Source organism: Sparus aurata, chromosome 1 (assembly GCF_900880675.1).
Source record: "Sparus aurata chromosome 1, fSpaAur1.1, whole genome shotgun sequence".
NCBI lineage: Eukaryota > Metazoa > Chordata > Actinopteri > Spariformes > Sparidae > Sparus > Sparus aurata.
The window spans coordinates 6,556,897-6,581,051 of NC_044187.1; the positions used below are offsets into that span (position 1 = coordinate 6,556,897).

The 24,155-nt window shown below is 43.3% G+C and overlaps 1 protein-coding gene across 1 annotated transcript; it reads left to right on the forward strand.

Moving 5' to 3' along the window:
* Positions 1–554: 554 nt before the first annotated feature.
* LOC115587157 (complement C3-like) lies at positions 555–24,155 on the forward strand. The gene is made up of 44 exons (XM_030426818.1): positions 555–687; positions 771–791; positions 877–912; positions 1,377–1,415; positions 2,142–2,331; positions 2,596–2,761; positions 2,868–2,938; positions 3,053–3,144; positions 3,243–3,325; positions 3,425–3,512; positions 3,958–4,060; positions 4,641–4,755; positions 5,387–5,502; positions 5,611–5,754; positions 6,798–7,013; positions 7,111–7,311; positions 7,482–7,637; positions 7,763–7,892; positions 9,570–9,638; positions 10,209–10,508; positions 11,470–11,725; positions 13,201–13,286; positions 13,393–13,532; positions 14,701–14,910; positions 15,143–15,203; positions 15,519–15,602; positions 15,683–15,886; positions 16,624–16,699; positions 16,897–17,059; positions 17,727–17,840; positions 17,980–18,133; positions 18,359–18,522; positions 18,831–18,983; positions 19,075–19,134; positions 19,793–19,883; positions 19,984–20,035; positions 20,259–20,346; positions 20,558–20,647; positions 20,799–20,904; positions 21,396–21,485; positions 21,579–21,662; positions 22,096–22,176; positions 22,365–22,512; positions 23,357–24,155. The coding sequence occupies exons 1-44, from the start codon at positions 605–607 to the stop codon at positions 23,499–23,501; spliced, it is 5,319 nt and encodes a 1,772-aa protein (XP_030282678.1). The 5' UTR covers positions 555–604; the 3' UTR covers positions 23,502–24,155.

Sequence of the window (24,155 nt, forward strand, 5' to 3'; positions counted from 1 at the left end):
GTGGTTTTTGCTGGATGTTTTCTGTCTCTCAGGTAACTCCGCTGAGTGTCTTGGTCCTCTGATGATGTAGTCACCTGATCACTGGATCAGCCTGATCATGCTTTGGAAATGACTGATTCCAATCCAGTTGCGGCCTCAGAAACCTTTAGAGTCGCCATGATTTGACACTGAGATGATCTCTCAATTCCATTTCTGACACTTTCACTTTTCCTGAATCCTCTAACTGTCTTGTTATTTCCATTAGATTTTCTGTGTGTCCACAGACTTTTGGACCGCTCTGTTTCTTAAACAAACATTCAGAAATCTCTGCCAATCCTTCAGTATTCAGTATGCCAGCGTGAATGGAAGGATTTTACTCAAACCACGTTTTAATGCTGATTTTTTGTGCCCCCCTCGTAGTTTGAGGAGTAGTTGGAGTGTGAAAGCTTCCCGACAGGCCTGCAGTGGTTTTTGTGTGTCGTCATTGATCAGAAACCGAAGCTGCTCCTCCTCCTCCTGTTGACTGTACAGTGTGTTTAGTTACAGGAGGGGCGTTCAGGGTCCGATATAGAAGTTGTCCGTCTCTCCTGCAGCCACAGTCCATTGAAGCTCCCGGTCAGTCAACATGGGTCCGTGGACGCTTCACAGCGTTTTATTTCTCGTGCTTTTCAGCAACACAAGTGGACAGATTGACACTTTTTCGAGGAGGTACGTTTCTGTTTTCTGCTGCCATCAGGACAGTTTATATCTTTGATGTTTTTAATCTACTAATGATGTTTTGTCCTTTATAGGTCCCGCAGACCCTTTAACAGGTATGTGTGTCTGCAATAATACGCACAGTTTCAAGCCTTCGTTTCTGACAGCGGAAGTCATCATTTGTTTTAATCTGCTCCTCAGATTCACATCGATTGACAAATATTGGAGATTGCACGAGTAAGTAATCAAATCTGGACACTGATACAGTTTAAAAAGTGAAATTTAAGGTGAACTTTTCTTAATGCAGCTTTCCATTAATGAATGTTTGCAGGTTTCTTTTTTTTTTTTGCTGTGTAACATAATGAAAAGTCGCATTAAAACATATATGAACAACAATTATATATCAATTATACGCATGTGTTATAGTCCAACATCTTCCCACAAGACACTTTATCCACTGAAACTCAGAATAATTGTTTATTTTCTTTGGTTTTAGCCTATTAAACTGCAGGACATATTATGGGATACACTGATGAACACAGATTAAAACATAAACGAGTGTCGTTAACTTTCCCCTCTTTCCTGTTGCTCATTTTTACACGACACCAAACTGCAGCTGAATGACCTGAAATACCACATGTTGTTTATTTCATCAGCACTGAACTGTGACCTGAATCCATGCACTGTTTCTTTTTTCGCAGAGAACTAGACCTGAGGGACACAGTCAGTCCGTCACCGAGGTACAGCTGTGTGCCGGATCGTACAAACACTAATAAAAGAGTCAAACTGCTGCTAATTAAAGGCTTCAGAAGTTTTAATTCATGTCTTATCTGAGCTGTACTGTAGGTTTTCTTTTTCTTTTTTATTCTCCTCTGACTTCTCACTGCTCATAAATTATCCGACTTTACTTGCCTTTTACTTACTTTTCAGTCGACCATTTGTATTTAATATGACATGTATTGTTTTTGTGTTGTTAGTGGTGGTACAGAACATGTAGTACTAGAGTTATTGTAGCAGCATGAAGGCTCAGAGATGACGAGTTCCTCCTCAACTTGAAGATTTTGACCACATACCACAAATTGTCTCAGAACTCAGACAAATTCATTTATTAATTTATTTCATCAATTCAACTGTTTAGATGTATTTTCTGTGAATTTTTATGTCCAAGAATATAATTTTCTTCTGATATTTTTATAATATCTAAAGCATTAATATTAGTACTGTGGTGTCGACTCAGATATTTATTTAAACGTTTTATTTGGTGTTTTTTCTACTCGTATCTCTAATCAAACGCTTTGACTCTCCCATTCATTGATATAAATCGATTAATTGGACATGGCATTGTCTGTATTTTCCTCATTTGTGCCCAATTATATAGAATACTCCTGTAAACTTCATAGAGACTACAGTTTTTTCTGACAGATGGACCAAATGAAGTTGTGTCGTGTCTCTGGGTTTTCCTGCAGGTTCACTCTGCTGGCTCCGGACCTGCTGAGGACCGACAGCCAGGAGAACATCTACCTGCAGGCAGATGGTGTGTCCACCCCCGTCGCCGCGTCCATCACCATCCAGGACTTCAGCAAGTCCACCGTGCTCCTCCAGGACTCCGTCACACTCAACCTGGAAAATGGATTCCAGGCTCTTAAAGCCATACAGGTGACACGACGTCTCAGTTTAATACTGATGGTTTTATATGAAGTGAACAAGACAACAACTACTGTCTGGTTTTAGATGTTTTTATAAGCGCGGCAATTTCTGACACATCTTTTAAATACGACATCGAATTTGGGGTCGAACTCAGGATCCAATTTGCTGCCACATGTGTACAAATTCAATCTGACGCAGTGCTGAAACACAGAACAGAAAGAAGAGATGCTCCGTTATCATGATGAGTCTGAAAACCCTCCTGTATCATCCCAGCTTCCCTCAGATCGCCTGAATCGCGACGAGAAGAAGAACAAGTTTGTGTATCTGAGGGTGGACTTCGGCGGCCTCCACTCTGAGGAGACGGTGCTGATGGTGTCCTTTCACTCCGGATACATCTTCATCCAGACGGACAAACCCATCTATAACCCCGGAGATACCGGTGAGAACTTCCGACGTTGATGCAAACATAAGATAGTGGTGCGTTAATGTAACAGACCACATGTAGAGGTTCAGTTTCTCGCCCTGTCTCTCTGTCCTCCCTCCAGTTCGGTTCAGAGCCTTCACATCGTCTCCGTTCTTTAAGGCCTTCGAGACGTCCATCACAATAGATATCCAGGTAAACGAGACCACCCTTGAACACATAACCTATGAATATTTGCTGATATTTATGTGACATCCTGTTAAATTAAAGGTTGTTAGCCTCAGTGATGTTGTGCTGTGTGTGTTTCAGAATCCAGAAGGTGTGGTGGTGAAGCAGATCGACAGGACTCGAGCTAATAACGGCGTCTTTGGAGACACGTTTCCTCTCTCTGAAATGGTCAAGTAAGACTTCAGACTTATTTTTCTCACCCTTTCTGACTGCTGACCTGAACCCTCTGTTTTTAAATGCCATCTCTGACGTGACCTCATCTCTGTGGCAGTGAAGGAATGTGGAAAGTGATCGCAAAGTACGACCACTGGCAGCAGAACACGTTCACCGCCCAGTTCGAGGTGAAGAAGTACGGTAGGTCCGGTTAAACCGTGCTTTCTGTTAGTTGAGTTAAGAGTCTCTCCAAGTGTCTACCACCTGATGCTATATCTTTCATGGCTTGTTGTGTTTCAGTGCTTCCTGGCTTCAATGTCACGTTATCGCCCAGGAAGTCATTTCTCAACTTGGATGACAGCGAACTGGCCGTAGAGATCTCAGCCAAGTCGGTCTAACACACTCACACATGCATTAAACCACTTTACCATTGATTGAACTTTAGCCGCTGCTCCTGTTGGCGACTGACTCTCTACTCAGCCTGCACTTAGTTGAACCCAGTTCTAACCTAACCTTCCGAGTTTAGTCAGTAAGAGCCATGTACCAAAGGTTTATATCAAACAATGTGGAAGACAAGATCACAGCAATGGTAGAAGAGATTGAAGCCGGACAACACGAGATCAAAATTGATCATAAATCCATTTTATAAATGAGGCGTCTGAACTCTAAAACCAATTTCTAACCCCAAACTAATCTCTGAAGAAGTCTGGGAAACTGATCCTCCTACTGAAATCACATGAACGTACACATGAATACGTAAACCCTGTCTGGAGGATATCAGATGAGGGTCTTGTTCTTTTTCTCATGAACGAAACCCGCTGGTTGTGTTTCAGCTACCTGTACGGGGAGCCAGTGCAGGGGACGGCCTACGTGGTGTTCGGAGTGAAGATCAACCAAGACATGATCCGGTTGTCTTCAGTGAAGCAGGTGTCGGATGTAAGTCGCTCAATTTAAAAACATTACCGGCTCTTTTCTTGGATGCATCGGTGCTGTCGTGAGATTTTCATCCGCTTGCGAGTTTGTGCATTTGAAGGGGAACGCCCGTGAAAGTGTGCGGGGCATTGGATGAATGCTTGAACTCATATATTCTGTGCAATAATAGAATTTACGGTTCCTCAGGTAGTTTTGTTTTTATAACGATAGTCCAGGCTGCCCCGACAAGCCACTCGCTCTCTGCTGCCACCTGGTGGTTAACTAACCCTGTAACCTCCCCTCCGTTGTAGTGAAGAGGAGCGAACAACACACGAACAACTTTTAACGAGAGTCAATGGACAGATTTGTTCCGCACAGGATGGAAAAACTTAACGTCTCACTGACTATTAGTACATTAGAGCTTAGCGAGAAACATTTTAGCAACTTGGCAGTGCTGAAAGCTCCAGTTACAGCTTGTAATTGGACCTTCAGCCAGGACTTTGTCGTCAAGATTATGCATTTTGGTTGCTAATTCTTTGAATCGGATGCAACAATTTCTGTCAAACGCTTTTGAAAAATACTCCGTGTCGTTGTTCTCCTGCAGCTGGATGGTGGAGTCGTCACACTGAGCATGGACGAGATCAAGAAAGCTTACCCAAACATCAGGTCTCTGGTCGGGAGTTCCATTTACGTCAAGGCCTCAGTGCTCACCAGCACCGGTAAGACCTCGGTCCATCGGTCATCTTCACTGCACTTTGAAACAGTTTGATCACCTTTCATGTGCTCAGACTCTACAAGAAGCAGTCACATGATCTAAAAACATCTCGCTGAGACTCAGTCGATTGTGTTTGCCTTGTTCCTTTTAGCCTTTAAGACCAGAATCTTAAAAAAATGCTGTAATCAGACTATCAGCTTTTTTTTTTCCCCCTCTGTACAGAACAGATTGATGGTTCATGCAAACAATCCCACTTTTGAAGTCTGTGTAGTCTGTGTATCACATGACCTTCGCACTCTGAACAAACTCAAAAACATTGATTCTGTCCAGTGTGTCAGCTTTTGGGAAATGTGGGACACGAGCTTGAAGCTGAGAGATCTGATGTCAGACTGCGTTAGATATCTGACAGCAAGCAATTCCAAAGACCCCGGATTAAATCACTGGTACAAACAACAAGACACTGCTTTCAAAAATATATATTTTTACCCCATAAGAGGAAAACAATCTGGAATTTCCCTTCACGAACTGTAAAAGATCCATTTAAAATGTTTCCAGAGTGACATGGCATCAAAAAATCCAAACATCAGCGGTAAGATTCATGAAATGACCCTGTTTTTCTTTCTCCTCCTGTTCAGGCAGTGATTTGGTTGAAGCCGAGAAGACTGGCATCAAAATTGTGGAGTCTCCTTACGTCTTGTCCTTCAGAGACACGACAAAGTACTTCAAGCCCGGTCTGCCCTTCGACTTCACAGTAAGGCCCATCCTCAGTGTTTAGTGAAACTATAACCTGGATCCTCCGTGTCTTCAACTCCATCATCCATCATGTCTCTGAGAGAATTTTTCCCCCCGTCCTGTCCAGATTCAGGTGAGCCACCATGACGGCTCCATGGCTCGCAATGTCCAGGTCAAGCTGAATCTCCTGGACACGCCCCTGCTCGTCTCCTCCGGCACGACCCGAGCCAGCATCAACATGCCAAAAACTCATCAGGCACAAGTCATCACTGTTAGTATGACGGCCCATTTCTCTCACCGAGTCGGTGTCTAATGTTGTGAGAACTGAACAGACTGCACTGGTTCTGTTCTGCATTTAATCTGATGAATTTTGCCTCCAGTGATGTCCTAAGATGTATTGTGGGTAATGTAGGTGCCAGCAACAATGGATGCACCATTACACCAAAAAAAAAGTGTTCTGCATAACTTCAGAGACATTTTTCCAAAGTTCAGTGTCACATATTTGGTCTCCTCAGGACCCGTGTGGTTGTTGGACAAGAGGACACCCATCTTTGGAATTATTAAGACAAAACTGTTCCCAACTTTACCCTAAATACTCCTTAACCCTTTAAGGAACAGTGTTCCAACATAGGAACACCCCTCACTAAACGAACACCCTTCGTAAAAACAAAGGAAAAAAGTTACTTCCAGACCATGTAATAGCCTTCTAAACTCACCATGACACAACATTAGAAAGAGCCCTCTACCACAAGAAGCGAGAATGCCTACATACCTTCGGAGTGTTCCCTTTTTCCACAGCTACAACGTCATGCCACAATTTTCTTTTCATAGTTCGCCAAGAGTCCATAGAATGGGAATATCCATGTCATTTCACCCAAAACTAGCTACAAATGTCGAACAAGTAAGAAACCCCAGGGTCTTAGCTTTCATTTGAGACCAAGATTATGTTTCTAGGTAAAGGGGTTCTCAAGTTATAAGCCTTTGAATCTCAGTAGGCGCTCTTGGAAAGAAAGGACCCAAGCAAAACGCACAGACATGCCTTTAGATAAAAAATAGTGAAAAATCATTTTTTAGTCTTTTGACTTCAAATTTTGAGTGTAGCAAGCTGAGACCTGTGGCTATGGCCTAATTGTGTCTGCTGTGTCCATAGACATACCTGAACCCTTATATCTTAGTCAGCTTATTGACATTTGAATTGGACGGTAACCAAAACCTGTGTGCCATTGTTGAATTTGAAGTTCGGGCTTTTGATTGACTACCAGTTCTTATTTGAGTGATGTGGTCATTTGTTTTTGAATCTTCTCCGTTTTCCAGGCTGAGACCACACAAGCTGACCTGAGACCAGATCAGCAGGCCAAACAACAGATCACAGTTCAGCCTTACGTCCCCTTTAACCAGCGCCGACAGAACTACCTGTACATCTCTACGAGGACCAACAGGGTGTCCGTCGGAGACAGACTGTCTATGGACCTGAGCATTGTCACTTCAGAACCGGCACACAGAGATTTAGTTAAACAGATCACCTACCTGGTGAGACAAGAACGCTGCAGCGCAATTTCAACACAAAGTCAAAGAAAAAAAAAAGTGAAGTACTGATAATTAGTTTTTCCCCCTGAAACTCTCTCAGGTGCTGAATAAAGGCAAAATCATTGAAGCTCAGCGTGTGGATGTGAGCGGTCAGCTGATCACCAGCATCGGACTGACGGTCACCCCAGAGATGATGCCGTCGTTCCGTATCGTGGCCTTCTACAATATTCACTGGAGCAGCAGGGAGGAGGTGGTTCCGGACTCCATCTGGGTGGACGTAGTCGATTCCTGCACTGGAGGGGTGAGATCAGCTGAGTGTCAGGGGTCAGAGTTTATTTCAGGGAGTCAGGCTGGAAGCCCAGCTGTAGAACAGATTGCCGTCTTTATTACATCAACTCTAACAATGTCAGGAGAGGATATGACTTTTGTTCATCGTTGGGTCGATGCACCTTTTTTCGTTCTCTCTAACAGCTGAAAGTCGGGCCGGTGGACGGTATACGTCGAGACTACTCTCCGGGGAAGAGCTTTAGCTTTCAGGTCAGAGGGGATCCAGGAGCGAAGGTCAGCCTGGTGGCTGTGGACAACGCTGTGTATCTACTCAAAGCGGACAGACTTACACAGAGGAAGGTGTGTGTTTTTACCAATCAAGCAGAAAGAATGTTTCACTGAACAGAGACTTGGTGCTGGATGAAGCAAGAACAGTTCACAGCAAAATGTAGAATCTGAGCACTGTCGAAATGTCTTTTATTCAGATTTGGGACGTGGTGGAACAAGGAGACATCGGCTGCACACGAGGCGGAGGCCGCGATGCCGGAGCGGTGTTCTCAGGCGCAGGATTGCTCTACGCCTCCAGCGCCAGTTTCAAAACCCCGAGCAGACAAGGTAGCTACCAGTTTCCCTCAGAAATGTAGCTGTTTGTGATTCTCTATGATGTTGGTCCCCAGAAACAGGTGTCTCTTCCTCCTTTTTTATTCTAATAACAATCATCTCCCTGGTTTCGCTGATGTTGAGCACAAGATTGGAGTCTCTCCATGTTTCCGTGCAGTCATAGGTACACACTGTGAACAGGAGGGGGCTGAACACACAGCCCTGTGGGCGTCCGCTGTTAAACACTAGAGTGGAGGAGGTGTGACCGCCGATCCAAACTATCTCGGGTTTGTTTGTGAGAAAGTCCAATGTCCTGTTGCAAAGTAGTTTTTCAATCATTTTTATGGGGGAGATATAGACATATTTTTCATTTCCATGGCAACCCGGACGCGAGAGGACGCTGGCGTGAATATCGCCGCTTCTCAATCTTCTGTTGAAAAAAAGAGCCAAGTTGTCCCTACAAGCTCTGGGGCTGTGCTACCAACTTTCAAGGCTGCACACCTGAACAACTGGCTCCATGGACTCACCTTCTCCGCTGATCATTGCTCCGTCGGTCCTCCCTTCACCACATCGGGGTTATTCACCGCCTTGCTCTTTTGTTGCTCTCCTTTGCTGCTTTTTACCTCCTCCGGCTTGCGGCGATGTTGGATGGTCGCTGCACCGCAGAGATAATGCAAGTCTTCAGGCGTTCGGCGCAGGAGCTCCTGGACCTCTGCTGCCACTTCACCCCAGGCTGCATTGGTGGGATTGGACCTCTGGGTCTCCTGCTTTGCCCCCGCTGTGTGCATGGAGCCTCCAGACGCAAGTTTGTTTGTTTGGACGGTGCTACTCCCTGCAGTGCTGACTGCAGTGCAGCTGTTCCCTCCGTGCTGACCGACACGCGCTCCATTTATTCTTTGTTTTGTTTGTTCCTCTTTGTTAAGTGTCCTTTGGTACCTTGAAAGGCGTTATATAAATGACATTTCTTCTTCTTATTATAATTATTATTATATTACTATATGTTATTATGAACTTTTTGAGACCTTTATTCTTGAAATAAATAAAAGTAGGTTAGATATTGGAAAAAAACGGCATTAATAGTCTGTTTGTGCTAGTTTTTCTGGTGTGCTGTCTGCAGCTGCTGAAGGCCGTGTTTGTACTGTAAGTTTGTTCAAAGTGAAGCAACACTGGAGCTGCTGCGAGTGGATTTCTCACACAATCTGTAAATAAGTCAGTCTGCGTCCAATAATGTATGTTGCAGTGTATTAAGCTTGTCCTGAATTGAAGCTGCCCTCGGTGCTCAAGAGTCTGGGCCAACACTACATACAATATTATTGAATATTGCCGTATATGCTGTCACATGCAACATTTCTCACAATATTGAATATTAAACAGCTGTTATTGCATTTTCAGGCTTTTATTTTGGAAAATAAAAGGCATGTTTGTATGGTTACTACAGGTTCATGCTACATTATGCATGGAGGACTCAGTTTCTAAGAGGCAATTCAGTAATATGTGGGGTTTAAAGTGGGAGAAAATATAGAGCCAAGGGCTAAACAGGGCAGAAACACAAATTTGCAGCACAAATTAGCATCCATCACCCAGCAATATAACATTTTCCAATAAGATTTACGAGTGATTGAGACACAATGATCCATAAACTGATTGTACATCCGAGTAAATATGTTTTTTTCTCCCCTCTCTTCTCCTCAGAGCTCAAGTGTCGAGCCAGCGCCAGAAGGAGGCGCTCTGCTGAACTGCTGCAGCGTAAAGCCCAGCTGGGTGAGTGTCCTTGCATCACTCTCGTCTGGTCTGGAACAAGTTTTACTTCTGACCGAAGACTTGAGCTGAAAGATGTTCAACTGAGGTTGACTGGCATTAATTTTGCAGCCATCAATCAGTTAGATTAATTTCCCAGTGAATTATTTGGAGAGATAAAGTTTTCCTAGCATCAGTAAGAGTCCGATTTACAGACTGGCTCTGGTTTTCATGGTGCTCGTCCACTGTTGATCTGATCCCAATGATCAGATCAACAGTGATCTGATCAGTTTCTAAGAGCTACTTCTCTTAGATTAGCATAACATTTATTTTTACACACAGCAACAAAAGACTCCCATTGGAGTTGTGTTTCTGTCAACCAGGTCTCAAGCAACTTTTTGAGGATAATATCTGACTGTTTAGCTGCTAAATTATCCACTTTATTCATCACCAAGTCCCTAACTTTGTCACACGTTTAGTGCTGGGCAGGTACAACAAGTCATTTCATCAATATTGTTGAAATAAAAAACATTCATTCAATGTTACCACCAGCACTGACGACTGGTTTCCTCACGTCCCTCTTTCTGCCACCAGAGAGTCATTACAAGGAGAAGCTCCTGAGTCGCTGCTGTAAGGACGGCCTCAGGGAGGTTCCCATGCCGTACTCCTGCACTCGACGCTCCCTCTACATCACAGAGGGCTGGGAGTGCATGAGGGCCTTCCGCTACTGCTGCGCCACCTACAGGAACCAAGAGTTCAACACCGAGATTCCCACCACCCCACCACCCACGACTCCACCACCCACGACTCCACCACCCACCACCACTGCTCCGCCCATGCCCACCTTTCCATTCCGCTGGATACCACTGGGATCATCCAGGGACTTTGTCCCCCGTAATTACTGTTACTCAACACTACTGTCTGATTTTTATTTAGTAGGATTCTGGGTTGATGTTTTTTCGCTAAGTCGGTGGCCGGCCAGCTTCACTTTAAACAGCAGGTGGTGAGCAAGACACTGAAACGAGGTTCAGGTGTTGAAGAGTTTAGCATTTATTCACCGTTAGCCTCCTGCTAGCTCCATTACTTACCCTTACCATCTCTCGACCACACGCACACAAATGTCAGGCGCACAATCGACACACAACTTTGATGTAAAGAACAACTCAAATACGTTCAAAAAGGACTCCCTGATGCTCAGCTCCATCCGTCCCATTGTTGTCAAGAATGCCTCGAAGGACTTGGTAAACTTCTTACAAATGTCCGCTATGACTCGGGGATAAACTGAACGTATTGCTCAGTAACAGCAATTTGTCTGGTGCGGGGAGGCAAACGACCATGAGGCTAAACTAGTCACTCTAGCTTCACCTATTAGTTCCTGTTTTAGATGTTTTTTGGGCTTTCTATTACTGTTTAATCAGGTTCAGCCAACACGAGTACTTGGTCATGGTAAGGAAAACATGATATGGGATGAAAATAGATCCTTTCACAACATTAAGCAAGTGTTAGAAGGGATAACTGCCCCCTAATCTTTTTCTAAGGTCACAAAGCCTTAACACTGCAAAGGTGTGATTGGTTAATTGCAATGAAGGTCCTTGAGCAACATTAAATATGATGTTTGAGGAACAACATGTCAGGTGATGCCATGTTGCTGCTTTACGTTGGCTTTAACACTGTCAGCACAAAATATTCCCACAGAATGAGGAAGGAAATGCATTCAACACAAACAGTATGTCACACAACATGGATACATAAATTAAACTCCACAGGGCACCTTTGATTGTTTAATTGACAGCTTCTAGATTGATATGAGTGAGAGATCAAGACCTGCTAATTTGTTCTAAATGTCTTCAAATAGGTGTGGGACTGGCAGCCAGAGTGGCTTCTCGGGAATTTGAAGAACCAGTGCTCTATTCAAAGGGAATGGCCGGAATGCCAGAAAGAGATATAAGAGTTATGTCGTCGTCACCGTTTGTGGAGTACGAGGAGGAGGATTATGAGGAGGAGGAGGAGGAAGAGTACCTGGATGAGACTCAAGTGTATCTGCGCTCCAAGTTCTACGAGTCCTGGCTGTGGATGGATGTTAACCTGCCCAGCCAGGTAGACAAAGACGGGTGAGTCTCTCTGGTATTCACCGGGGAAGTTATTGAGAGTTGTTTCCTCTTGAAAGCCTGAATCTTTCCTGGTGAGACTCTGTGAATGCTGCGTTATCACCATGTTTACAAATTATATAAATTATAAATATTTGGTTGCCGGACTTCCTGTGAAAGCAACTTAGCTAATAGCATCCAGAAGCACACTTTGCTTGTAAAGCTGTTCTTGTTTTCTGATAGAAAAATGAATCAGAATGCTTCTTGTTCGGCAGTTCTTTTTTTTCCCTGAGAAACTAATGATAATACATTTCCAACCGTCCGGTTAAATCAAATCTGGCATTAAAATAAGATCCTGAGGAGATAACACAGAATACTAGTTGGGCCGAAAAAGGTTGAGAACCAGTGTTTTTACAAGGTTTTCCAATTTTAAGGATTCTGCTGTGAGGCAAAGGTGGTGATAACTGTGTTTGAGTGTCAGTTTGATTATCTTGTTTGTCCAGTATCTGGAAATTTAAATAGTTAACTACAGCCTGTTGACACACATTTCAAAATGCTGGATTTAACCTGTGACTATGACCCCAAAAGTCTTCTCCAAATTGATACACCATGCTTAAAAAATGGATGACGGATGATCCAAAGCTGTTTGATCATGTCAGACAAATCATTCAGCAGCTCTGTGAATCCCCTGTGTTGCATCACGTTTTGTTTGGTCAGTGATAACAGCTGATAGAACGCCTCAGAATCAACATGTTGACTCTGTTTCCCATATTACCTGAACACAGCATCGACCTTTGTTACTCTTTCCTGTACAACAGTGTCTGTGTGCACATAAACTCCTGTGTGTGTGTGTGTGTGTGTGTGTGTGTGTGTGTGTTTAACCCAAACATTAACAGCCCCAATTTTAAGAAAATAAACATAACATGTGTTATCTCAGCAATGTCATTGATTTTTGTAGATATCTACTTAAGTTTCAAACAAGTTGGGACAGAGGCAAAAAAAGATTGGGAAAGTCTTAGCAGCTGATAACTCAATTGCCGCAACAGTCTGTCATGCCAAGTATTAGAGAAGATAAGGAGTTTTATTGTCAGCAAGATGGCGTGCCCCCACACTACCATCGCGATGTTAGATCCTTCATTGTTGCGATCTTGCCAAACAGGTGGATTGGATGGAGGGGTTTCGTTGAATACTCCGCGTTCACCAGACCTCAAACCACTAGACTTTTTTTTTATGGGGATACCTAAAAGACAAAGTCTACGCTATGAGACCTGCAACAATCTCTGAATTGAGAGCAGCCATTGAACATGAATGCACGCAAATACCAAGGGAATTGTTTCGTGATGTGTGCGATTCCATTGCTTCACGTTGTCAGCAGTGTCTGGACCAGAATGGACGTCAGTTTGAGAACAACATCAACAATCAGCTGTATTAAAATGTGTTTGATTTTGTGATTTGGACCTTCCTGTTGGTGATTACACAGACATGATTCTGATCCACAGGCTGGCCTCTCAGAGGGTGGACAATGCCTTACCTGACAGCATCACAGAGTGGGGAGTTCTGGCCATCAGTGCGTCACCTCACACAGGTAGGAGGTAGAGGAGGTGTAGGTGGTAGTCAAGGTTACTCATACAGATTGCAACATGTACTCTTGCAGCAGACCCATCACTAACGTGCCTCTGAATGTTGTTTAGGTTTCTGTGTTGCCGAGCCGTACAACGTTAGAGCCTGGAAGCATTTCTTCGTGGATCTGAAGCTGCCGTACTCAGTGGCGAGGAACGAACAGGTCCAGATCAAAGCTGTGGTCCATAACTACGGCTACGAAGACCTGCATGTAAGAACCATCACATCAACACTACACAGCCACATTAGCCCAACCCGCATGAAGGCCGGTTAAGACAAAGACCCACAATGGGCCCCGACGACTCTGAAACTCAGTGCTCAGGCATGTCCATAACAACTCTGGAAGGACACTCCCACACAGAGTTTAAAACCTTGCAACTCCCCTCCAGTTAGTTAGAACTGAAGAATACTCTTGGATGTGAGGTGAAACGTCTTCAAGAAACTCAAACACGTCCAGTTCCCTGCGATATGGAACCCAGAAACATTTTAATCCTATCTAGTCTGCGAATTAACTAAATATAAGCCTTTTTTAGACAGAGCACCAAGGCGCCAATTTGCCTGTCCTTTTGGCGGCTCGGTCCGCGTTTTTAGACAGAGGGCGGCAAATTGGGGGTCTGTTTGGTCCGCCAATTTTCCACCTCGGAGGGTACACTTATTTCCGCCTTGCCTGCGATCTAAAAACGAGGCGGCAATGTGGCGGCCCATGCCTGAGGTGGGCGGAGGTGTCGATGACCTGCACTGTTGTGCGACCCACAGCCTTGGAGTTTCAAAACCAGGAAACAGCTGATCACAGCAGTCAGTCCATCACTTCATCCACAGACATTAAGATGAGCAACTGGACAGCCGCTGAGATCCAGGAGATGCTAGCGTCTCCTCGGTCTCTGTAGCTGTTTGGTTGTGTTAGCTTGTTGTTGTGTCGGAAAGTATAAGAACGGCCGCTACTTTCAAATTAAAAGCCTCCCACTAAGAACCCAGTTCTAAACTCCAATGGGGTGCAATGTAAAGCTCTTATTTTGAAGACAAATTCTATGTCACCATTCACAGCACAACTTTGAGCTTCACGTCACGTCACATATTTACGCCTACCTCAGAGGCGGCTTTTGGAAAAGGAGGAATATTATGCCTCGGTTTTGGAAAGACAGGCCGGCACATTGTTGCCCTTACTTTGGAGCAAATGTGTCGCCTTTTCTATCTAAAAAGGCCTATAGATTGTAGTGAAGCAGTTAATTGCATTTTTAATAGGAAAGAAGTTAAAATTTTTAAATTGAAATCAAATTGACTAGACTAAAGTGTTGGACCAGCGGACAGGTACAATAAAATGTGATGCAGTCAGTAAATCCTGGGCATCAGTGGTTCTGTTGTGACTGGTTTCTGTTCAGGTGAGGGTGGTGCTGATGAAGACAGAAAACATGTGCAGCGTTGCCTTCAAGGACAGACACACACAGGAAGTGACGCTGCGGGCCGGTGCGTCCGTCATGGTGCCTTACACCATCGTTCCGCTGGCGGTGGGGAAACTTCCTCTGGAGGTGATGGTGGTCGGCAGAGACATGATGGGAGGAGACCGCGTCCAGAAATTTCTACGGGTGGTGGTGAGTCACCCTTGATGATGAAGATGGGGGGTGGTGTTAATTTGAAAGTTTGTCCACTACATCAGAATTTTAAGTGAACAGAGTGAAAGTTGATAATCTGGATTCTTTAAAAAATGCTTTATAAACAGACACAAACGAATATGGAACAAATTAAGAAGGTAATTTAGAGATGACACAGGTTTACTTGAGTAAGGATCTTCCTTTATCATAACTGTGCTCTTAACCCAAACAGCTGGATGGAGTGCAGAAGACAGAAACCTGGAGTCAAGTGTTGAACCCATCTGCAGAGGGAGGTAAGAGGAGTCCAGTCGTGCATCATTTCTTTAATGGTTTATTTTTTATTTTGCTTAAAGAAAAGGTGGCGCATATTTCTGAATGCTCCAGTTTTTGGAGTTATTTTGAATCATGGATTTTCCGTATTGGTTAATATATCAATAAGATTACAGACACAGCAGGCTATTGAAAGACGGATACACATGATGCACGCCATTTTTTTTCTTAATTCTGGTCCTCTAAGGTTCTTGTGTCTATGCAAGGAATGGGCCCCTCTTCAGGTCTGTGATATTTATGAAGTATAATTTTGCATCTCGTTTTTCTGTCCACCACAGGAACGCAGACGATTCGTTTGGGCAAAATCGAACTGGAGTCAGTTGTGCCGAACTCTATGCCGGAGACATTCATCAACATCAGAGGTCAGCCGCTAACATAGTGGTGATAAAGATTATTAATGAACCTCAAAGAATGGACTCTTGACTCCTCCTCTCCCCTCCAGGCAACGTGTTGGCCGACAGTATTGATAACTCGATCAGTGAGGACTCTCTGGCCTCTCTGATCCGGATGCCCGGCGGCTGTGTGGAGCAGAACCTGGCCAGCATCACTCTGCCACTCATCGCCTACCTCTACCTGGAGAGGACCAACAACTGGGAGAGTGTTGGGGTGGAGCGCAAGGCTGAGGCTCTCCGTTACATCAGGAGAGGTGAGACAGAAGGAAAAAACACATGGATACGTGGATGGATGGTTGAAGGATTTCCAAAAATGTGAAGACAAAGCAGAAATTGGGAGATTGATGGGCTTTTTATGAGGGGATACAATGTTTTGCTGTTGTATATGTGTAAATATGCATTGGTGGTTTAACTAATGATGGACAGACTGATCTAAATCTGTGGGGATGGATGGATGGATGGATGGATGGATGGTCGGATGGATGGATGGATGGATGGATGGATGGATGGATGGATGGATGGATGGATGGATGGTCGGATGGATGGACGGATGGATGGAGGATGGATAGACGAGAATAGATTGTTGGATACAAGGATTGGAGGGATGGATGGACACATGGATGGATGGAGGGATGGATGGACACATTGATGGGTGGAGGGATGGATGGACACATTGATGGGTGGTTTAATGGAAGGATAGATAGATTGTTGGATACAAAAATGGATGGAGTTGTGGTTGGATGGACACATTGATGGATGGATGGATGTTGAATAGATACACACATGAATGATGGATGGATGAATAAATAAACAAAGGGATAGATGGATAGTTGGATACACTGATGGATGTGTGAATGAGGATGATCAGGATGGTTGATGGATGAAGTGCCTCGTTGGTGGACAGGCGGGTGGCTGATGGATATTTTGGTTTTATGATGAGTGGATTGACACATCCCATCTTTGATTTCTTCATGTTGTTTTGTCTTTTTAGGTTATGAGAACCAGCTGGCCTACAGAAAGAGTGATGGCTCTTACCCCCCATACAGGAGGGAGGGTGCAAGTACATGGTACTGTCAACATTTTCCATTTTCTGTTATTTATCTCTAAATCCCATGACCTTATTTCCAAACAAACCGATAGCCAATTGAATATTTGAGAGGCTTATATACACGCTAGTATTGAATACCTTAATAGAAAGTTGGATATAGTGTGTTTAAAAGTGAGCGGATGTGGGCTGATGACAGTCTCTCCCTCTGTACATCAGGATCACAGCGTACGTGGTGAAAGTTTTCTCCATGGCTAACTCCATCACCGGCATCAACAAGATGCAAGTGTGTGACCCTCTGCTGTACCTGGTGAAGAACAAACACCGGCAAGTTCCGGGGAAGTTCATAGAAGAAAACCCCGTTTACAGCACGACCATGACTGTGAGACACACACACACACACTTAAAACACACCTTTTATCACCTGCTTCCTTCGCTTGGCCTTTCTTTCCTGTTCTCTTGTTAATTAATTTAAATGCGATGATATAAACATCCACAATCAAACACCCACTGTATGTAGGTGCTGTATACACTGATTACTTATTTATTTTGTCATCGTTCTCATTGTTAAAGAAAAACCATCCTCTTCCATCCCGGTTTCGATTGGAAAGTTGGGTGAAATTTCACAGTCCACAAAACATTTCTAGAGCTTCAAACTAAAAGACTGTTAAAGCATTCTTCTTCTTGATAACTGAATAAGGTGGGGACTGAAAATGGCTCCATGATAATGATAATGAGTTTTTTTGAGTGGATTTTTGTTGCTTGGTGGTGGCTCTGTCTTATTTCCTATCCTATCGATCTTGTAGATAAATATTAATTGTGAATTCTTTTAAGTTAGGATAGAGAGTGCACCGTCATACAGAAAGAAATCACTCCTAGAAAAGACAGCGAGCCAGAATTCTGGACAAATCCTCAAAAAAAAAAAAGAGAAAATAGCACACTTTTGAAAACATTGATGAATAGGTATTGGAGTGAAATGGTGCTTTGGTTTTTTTCTTTTCAAGACTTTGATAAAAAAGCTCTTTTTCTGTGTGTGTGTGTGTCTCCAGGGCGGCCTCCGTGGTGACGACCCAGAGACGACGCTGACGGCCTTCGTCCTCATAGCACTCGCTGAGGCCAAGCAGGCCGGGATCCGCTGCGCTGATCCAAATGTGGATGTGGAGGTAAATCACACAAGGAAACGATCTGCAGAGTTGGACGTGTTAAATACACCGCGATGTGATTCCTCTTTGTTACTTCACTCACGAGGTATTATCAGTAGTTGTGCTTGTATGAATTGTCTCTCATGTGTGTCTGCTGTAGTTGGTTATGCGTACGACGGCTGATTACCTGAAGAGAGCTCTGGTGAAGCCGAGGAGACCTTACACTGTGGCCATCGCCGCGTACGCGCTGGCTCTGATGGGGAACCCCCAACAGTACAACCCGACAGATTATCTGCTGAGAGCGTCAGTTGCAGGTATCACGGAAACTCAACCCTGTTTCATTTAGAGCGCACAGAAAATCTTACCTGCGAAGATGTCTAGTTTCTCACTGTCCCTTGAAAACCTTTAAAGCCTTTATCGGTTCATTACATTCAGGTTTTGTCTGTTCAGTCACATTGCAGACGATCTTATTCAGAGTGAGCAGAGTAAGTTAGCAGACGTTTAATTTACCTTTACCTCCCTCCGTCTCTGTCCTCCAGGTCGCAGCCACTGGCCCGACAGTCACAACACCTTGTTCACGCTGGAGGCGACCGGCTACGCCCTGCTGGCTCTGGTTAAGTTGGGACAAATGGAGGCAGCTGCAGCGCCATTTAAATGGCTAAATGGCCAGCGGAGGAGAGGTGGCGGCTTCGGCTCCACTCAGGTAACAGCAGGGCGACTCTCGGAGCTGTGATGTACAAATCCAACAAATTACTCACCTCCCTGTCTGTTGCATGCACAATATGTGAATACTGCAAAGGAAGACAGAGGAAAACAAAGACCTGTCAATTAAATAACAGGATGTCTGCAGGTCCTCAAGTTTTGTAAAATCAAAGTCGTCCAGTCTTACTTTTGAATTGACGCATAAAATGTATCATATTTAAATTATTCAATATTTAATTTATTGGTGTCATAATGTGTGATGGTCTCCTGCCACAAAGTCACACTTCTGATGTGTCTGTCCTCTCCCAGTCCACCATGGTGGTGCTCCAGGCACTGTCAGAGTACCTGATTCACAATCCTTCTAATCAACTCAGTCTGGACGTGGACGTCAGAATGACAGGACGCAAGGAAATCCGCTACCATTTCAATCCCCAGACCGCCTACGTCGCACGCACCTCCCGGGTGAGAGAGACGTGAAACTGAATGTAAAATCATTTTTTTAAGTGTTACTGGATTTGAAAATGTCTTCTTCTCTGGTGTTTTTGTTCTGTAGTTACCTGCTAATCTTGATTTGGAAGTGGTGGCCCGAGGGAACGGACAGGGGATATTAGAGGTACCATCACATCTATGATCAACATATATATATATATATATATATATATATATATATATATATATATATATATATATATATATATATATAGATATAGATATAGATATATATATAGTACATATTGTCTTATCATTTCCGTTTTAGCCAGCTGTCTACATAATTTGTTTGCTGTTTTGCCGCCTTTCTAGTTATTAACATTCCTGTGCACCCATCTCAACAGTAGAGTTACTCACAAACTAACCAGAAGGAGGCAGAATAATTTTAGTTTGATGACTCTATTTGTCTCCAAGAATCACAAAGTAAAATCCTTCTGTGCAGACTTGTGATCCAGAGGAGTACTTAGTAAAAAGGTGATCAGAGTATTCATTAATTAATGTTTGTTAGAGTTGTTTAAAGCCAACCTAACTATTGTCAGTCAACCTCCATCCTTCACTGACTGCTGAAGCTTTCCATGTGACTTTTAGTTACAACACAAGGGGGCACACTTTCCCACAAAAGGACCAGCAGTCCACACACAAAACAAGTTTAACAACATTTAAACAAAACACATGAACACAGCAGGATTAGGTTTGTAAGTGGATTATTTTCCTACACAAAGCTTTTATTTAGTTTCTGTTGTCTCTCTCCTTGGTGTCCCCTCCTGTAACAATGACTAAAGGTTGTGACCTACTACAACCAGCTGCACGAGGTTGATGAGAAAATTCCCTGCAACCACTTTGAGCTCAGCGTCACCATTGAAGAATCCAGCGGTGAGTCAAGTTTTCACGCTTTATTTGACATGTTGCGATATTATGATGTGACCTCTAGCCTCTGTACATGGAATAATGTTTGTTCTCCTTTTCCTGACAGAAAAGCCTCCGGCAGATGTAGAAAAATCCTACCAGATCACCATCAAAGTGAGGTCAGTTACTGTCTGACATGTATGTTTTTTAAAGGGAACAAAAGACCGAACACAGTAACTTTAATTTCAAGCTCAGTTTAGATGCTAATTGACGGATGATGCATCTCGTCGTGGTCCATCGTTCATGTCTGATGAGTGTCAGCCAAGCTGGAGTCTGTCTTTGTGTTGACATCCTCTCAGGTTTAGTTGAATGTATCAGTGCTGGTCTCTTTCTATCCCACAGGTCGTTGGGACCCAGAGATGTCAGGATGGTTGTTCTGGATATCAGTCTGCCCACTGGCTTCACCCCAGAAAACTCAGACCTGGAGATGGTAATCAGCCTCTACAACTAGTGCTGATGAACAAAATCAGAAAGTTCACCAGGATAGAGAGGATCCAGTTTAATGTTTAGCCTGCTTTTGTCGAGTGTATCCCCACTATTTTATTTAAGGCCACAAGAGAATGTGGAGGAGGACTATCATCCAACCAAATAAAAGCTTAGGATGATGACGTCTAACTCTGATTCTGTGTGTTTTCGTCCAGTTGTCCAACTCAGTGGACCGTTACATCAATAACTTCCAGATTGTTGACAACCTGAGTGACAGAGGCTCTCTGATCATCCACCTGTTCAAGGTAAAACCCTGTAGACAGCAGGCGGATTTACCTATTTTACACCGGGGGGGTTTGTTTTACACAGACAACTCTGTGGATTAAGCTTCTAGGAACAGTAGGTCATACTTTGGCTCCATCACACTGAATTATCCTCCCCCTGTCCTCCTCTCAGGTGTCTCACAAAGTGCCAGAGATTCTGATCTTCAGGCTTCAGCAGAACTTCAAAGTCGGCCTCCTCCAGCCGTCCTCAGTCACCGTCTACGAGTATTACAACCCAGGTCTGAGAGCACGTCCTGAACATCATATTACAGCTTTTATTAGCTTATAGCAGGGGCGGTTCTGGGGGGGGGGCCAACAGGGGCCAGTGCCCCCGTAACTCCTGGACCCCCCTGTGGGCCCCCCGACAAGGAGTCTGCATCAATAATACAATGACAAATTTCTTGCAATGATTTTGTTTTGAAGGGAAAGGCAGAAAAAAAGGGTCTCAGCAGTTTACTACCCAATGAATATTGCTGAAATTGTAAACACTGTTTTGTCTGAATGAGGGATTTATCTTTTTTTTCCGGGTTGTATGTGCCCCCTAACAAAAAAGCCGGCCCTAACCTGGCCCCCCTATTAAAACTGGTCTAGAACTGCCACTGGCTTATAGATATCCATTTAGATACATTTGTGTTTTAGAATTAAATGGCAGCAATCATAGATCTGGGAACTGTAGGTTTATAAAAAAAACATGGCGGTGACAGGTGTCATACTGTGTCTCTGCTCACAGATCACCGCTGCAGTCGTACCTACACTCCCAGTGAGGACAAAGAAGAGCTCACAAAGATCTGCAGGGACAACGTCTGCCGCTGCGCGCATGGTAAAGTGTGTCTGCAGCACAGCGCGAGTCCACGTGTGTGTTGATGGTGTCTGGGTTTTTAAAATGTATTATTCGTTCACTTCTAATCTCCAGGTGACTGCTGTGTCTCCAAAACCGACAGTGAAAACTTCCCCAACAAAGACAGAGAGACGTTTGCCTGCGCGACTTTACACCACGGTACGATTCACCGGCAACTTCATCACACACACACAGCTGAACATGTATGTACTGATACAGAAAACGTCAGCTTCGCTATGTTATCTTGATTGATCACAGACAAATAAGTAAGAGGATAACATTAAGAGGAATTACTTGCAATGTGTGGAACAGTATGCAGAGAAAAAGATCAATAGTAACTTCAATATCACACAAAAATGACGAACTGGATCCAGAAATGATTCAGAAATCTGTTCAGGAAAATATAAACAGAAATGGGAAATGTTTATGTCATAAAAAGAAACAACAGAAGGCATTGAAGAAAGGTCAGGGCCACGACAGGAACATCAGGATTCATCCTCTCTGAAGCAAAAACATCACCAACAAATCTGAAGGTGTCATCACTGCAACAGTAATCACATACTTGCACAAAAAACTTTTTCCCATGCTTCAGTTTTCCAGGTGAAGGTGCTGAATGTCAGCCAGAGTTATTACGACAAATACGAAATGGAGATCACACAAGTTATCAAGCTGGGTGAGTCTTTTCAACCGCTCTTGTTTAAAACTAAAGATTGTCTGTTCATAACAAAAGATACCTAAGGCCTCACAGTGCACAATTTCTAAACAACCAGCCAAGCATGTGGTCAAAATTGATTCACACTTGTTAGCTTTGAGGCTCTGTATCAGCTACATGTTATCTGAACCCCTTCCTCCGACCATCAGGTGTGGAGGCCGGAGTTGAAGCGGGCCAGACAAGGTTTTTCATGTCTCACGGAAACTGCAGAGATGGACTCAAACTGGAACAGGGCTCCCAGTACCTCATCATCGGACCCAAAGAGGACCAGTGGAACATTGACAGCGACACCAACAAGTAGGGAAAGCAAAGGAAAACAGAAACACACACAATAATGTTGGTTTATTGCAGTACAAAAGATAGTTGTGGCTTCTGAGTTATACAAAAATGAGTTTGTTATTCTATAGAACAGTGTTTTCCAAATGTTATACTATGTTGTACGTTATGTAATGTTCCATGTATAAAAACTGCCATCAAAAATACTATATATTTTTATAATGATTCAACTTTCACTGGGTTACATCTTTCAACCAACATCAGTCCTGATAATAACGACCAAATATTCATTCATTTTCAGGATCTGAACCCCTTAAATACAAGTTTGTTTACATGATTTACTGTTTATTGTTTTTTTGAATGAAAGAAATATATATATATATATATATATATATACGCTTTTTTCAGTGTATTTAAGATATAATCTTTTTATGCCAGTTTTTTACACTGAACATTTTCTTCTCCAAAACTACATAGTGCCCCTTTAAGAACAATAAATAATTTATTTTACTGAATGAAAAATCTTCCATTTACAAAAATCCACTTTTTGCGACCAAATGTAATTCTGTGTAGTGTTGATATAGTTCTATTACATCTAGACGTTATTTGGTCTTGTGTGAAATAGTTGAGCACCACAGATCTACGTAAACATCTCTCAATAATAGAATATTTATAAGTCCACAACATAAAGTGGTAAGTTCTGAATTCTTGGTGGACTGGCATCGAATGAGCTATGAGTTATAAAACAATTAAACACATTCCAGCCCTTTTGAGATAAGGTGCATAAACAAACCTTCTGATCTGTTTGAACAAACTGAATTAACCCGTCCTGACTTTTCTCCCCTCCTCGCTCGCTCTCTCTCAGATACATCTACATGTTGGGGAAGGACACCTGGGTGGAGCGCTGGCCCTCGTCTGCAGAGTGCTCCAGCAACTCCACCCTGGAAGCTAAATGCAAGAGCCTGGATGACGCCGCGTATGAACTGTCTGTGAACGCCTGCAGCCTGTAGAGTACAGACAGAAAACAAGATGTGTTTTCGTTGTGGAAAGAAGAACTGAAAGTGGAGTTATTTATAGAAACATGAGGTTTTATGCTACTATGATGAAAATAAGAATGAGGAAGAACTAAATACACCAAACTGCCTCTTCAAGGTTACTGTGACACAGGAAAACGAAACACAATAGTCAAATGGTTGCAGTGCCGGCTGTCTTGTAAGACTGAACAAGTTTAATCAAACGTGTCAAATCTCATTTCTTTACCGTACAAGAAGCAGGTGTTCTGTAGCCCCATACTAAAAGTATTGAGCCGAACTTTTCTAATTGTTCCATTAGATTTACACTTGTCTTACTGTACTGTTACTAATGTACGTCTCTTTGACAGGTCTGTCCTAAAAAACATATCTTATATGGCTCGTTACATAAATAAATCAACTACTTCATATAAATACCAGGGTGCTGAGGCTCTTTGGGTTCAGCACAGTTTGTTGATTGTGCTGTACAGTGGATCTGAATCCTCCTCGGCGGACTTCTCATTGCTGCTTTTCAAAGAGAAAAATGAGTTAGGGACTTCTGCGGATCAGATATTAAAATTATGCACATGGCCAAAGAGAGTGACAATGCAACATTTATGAAATTATTTGAATAAAAGTGTTATTATTAAAAGA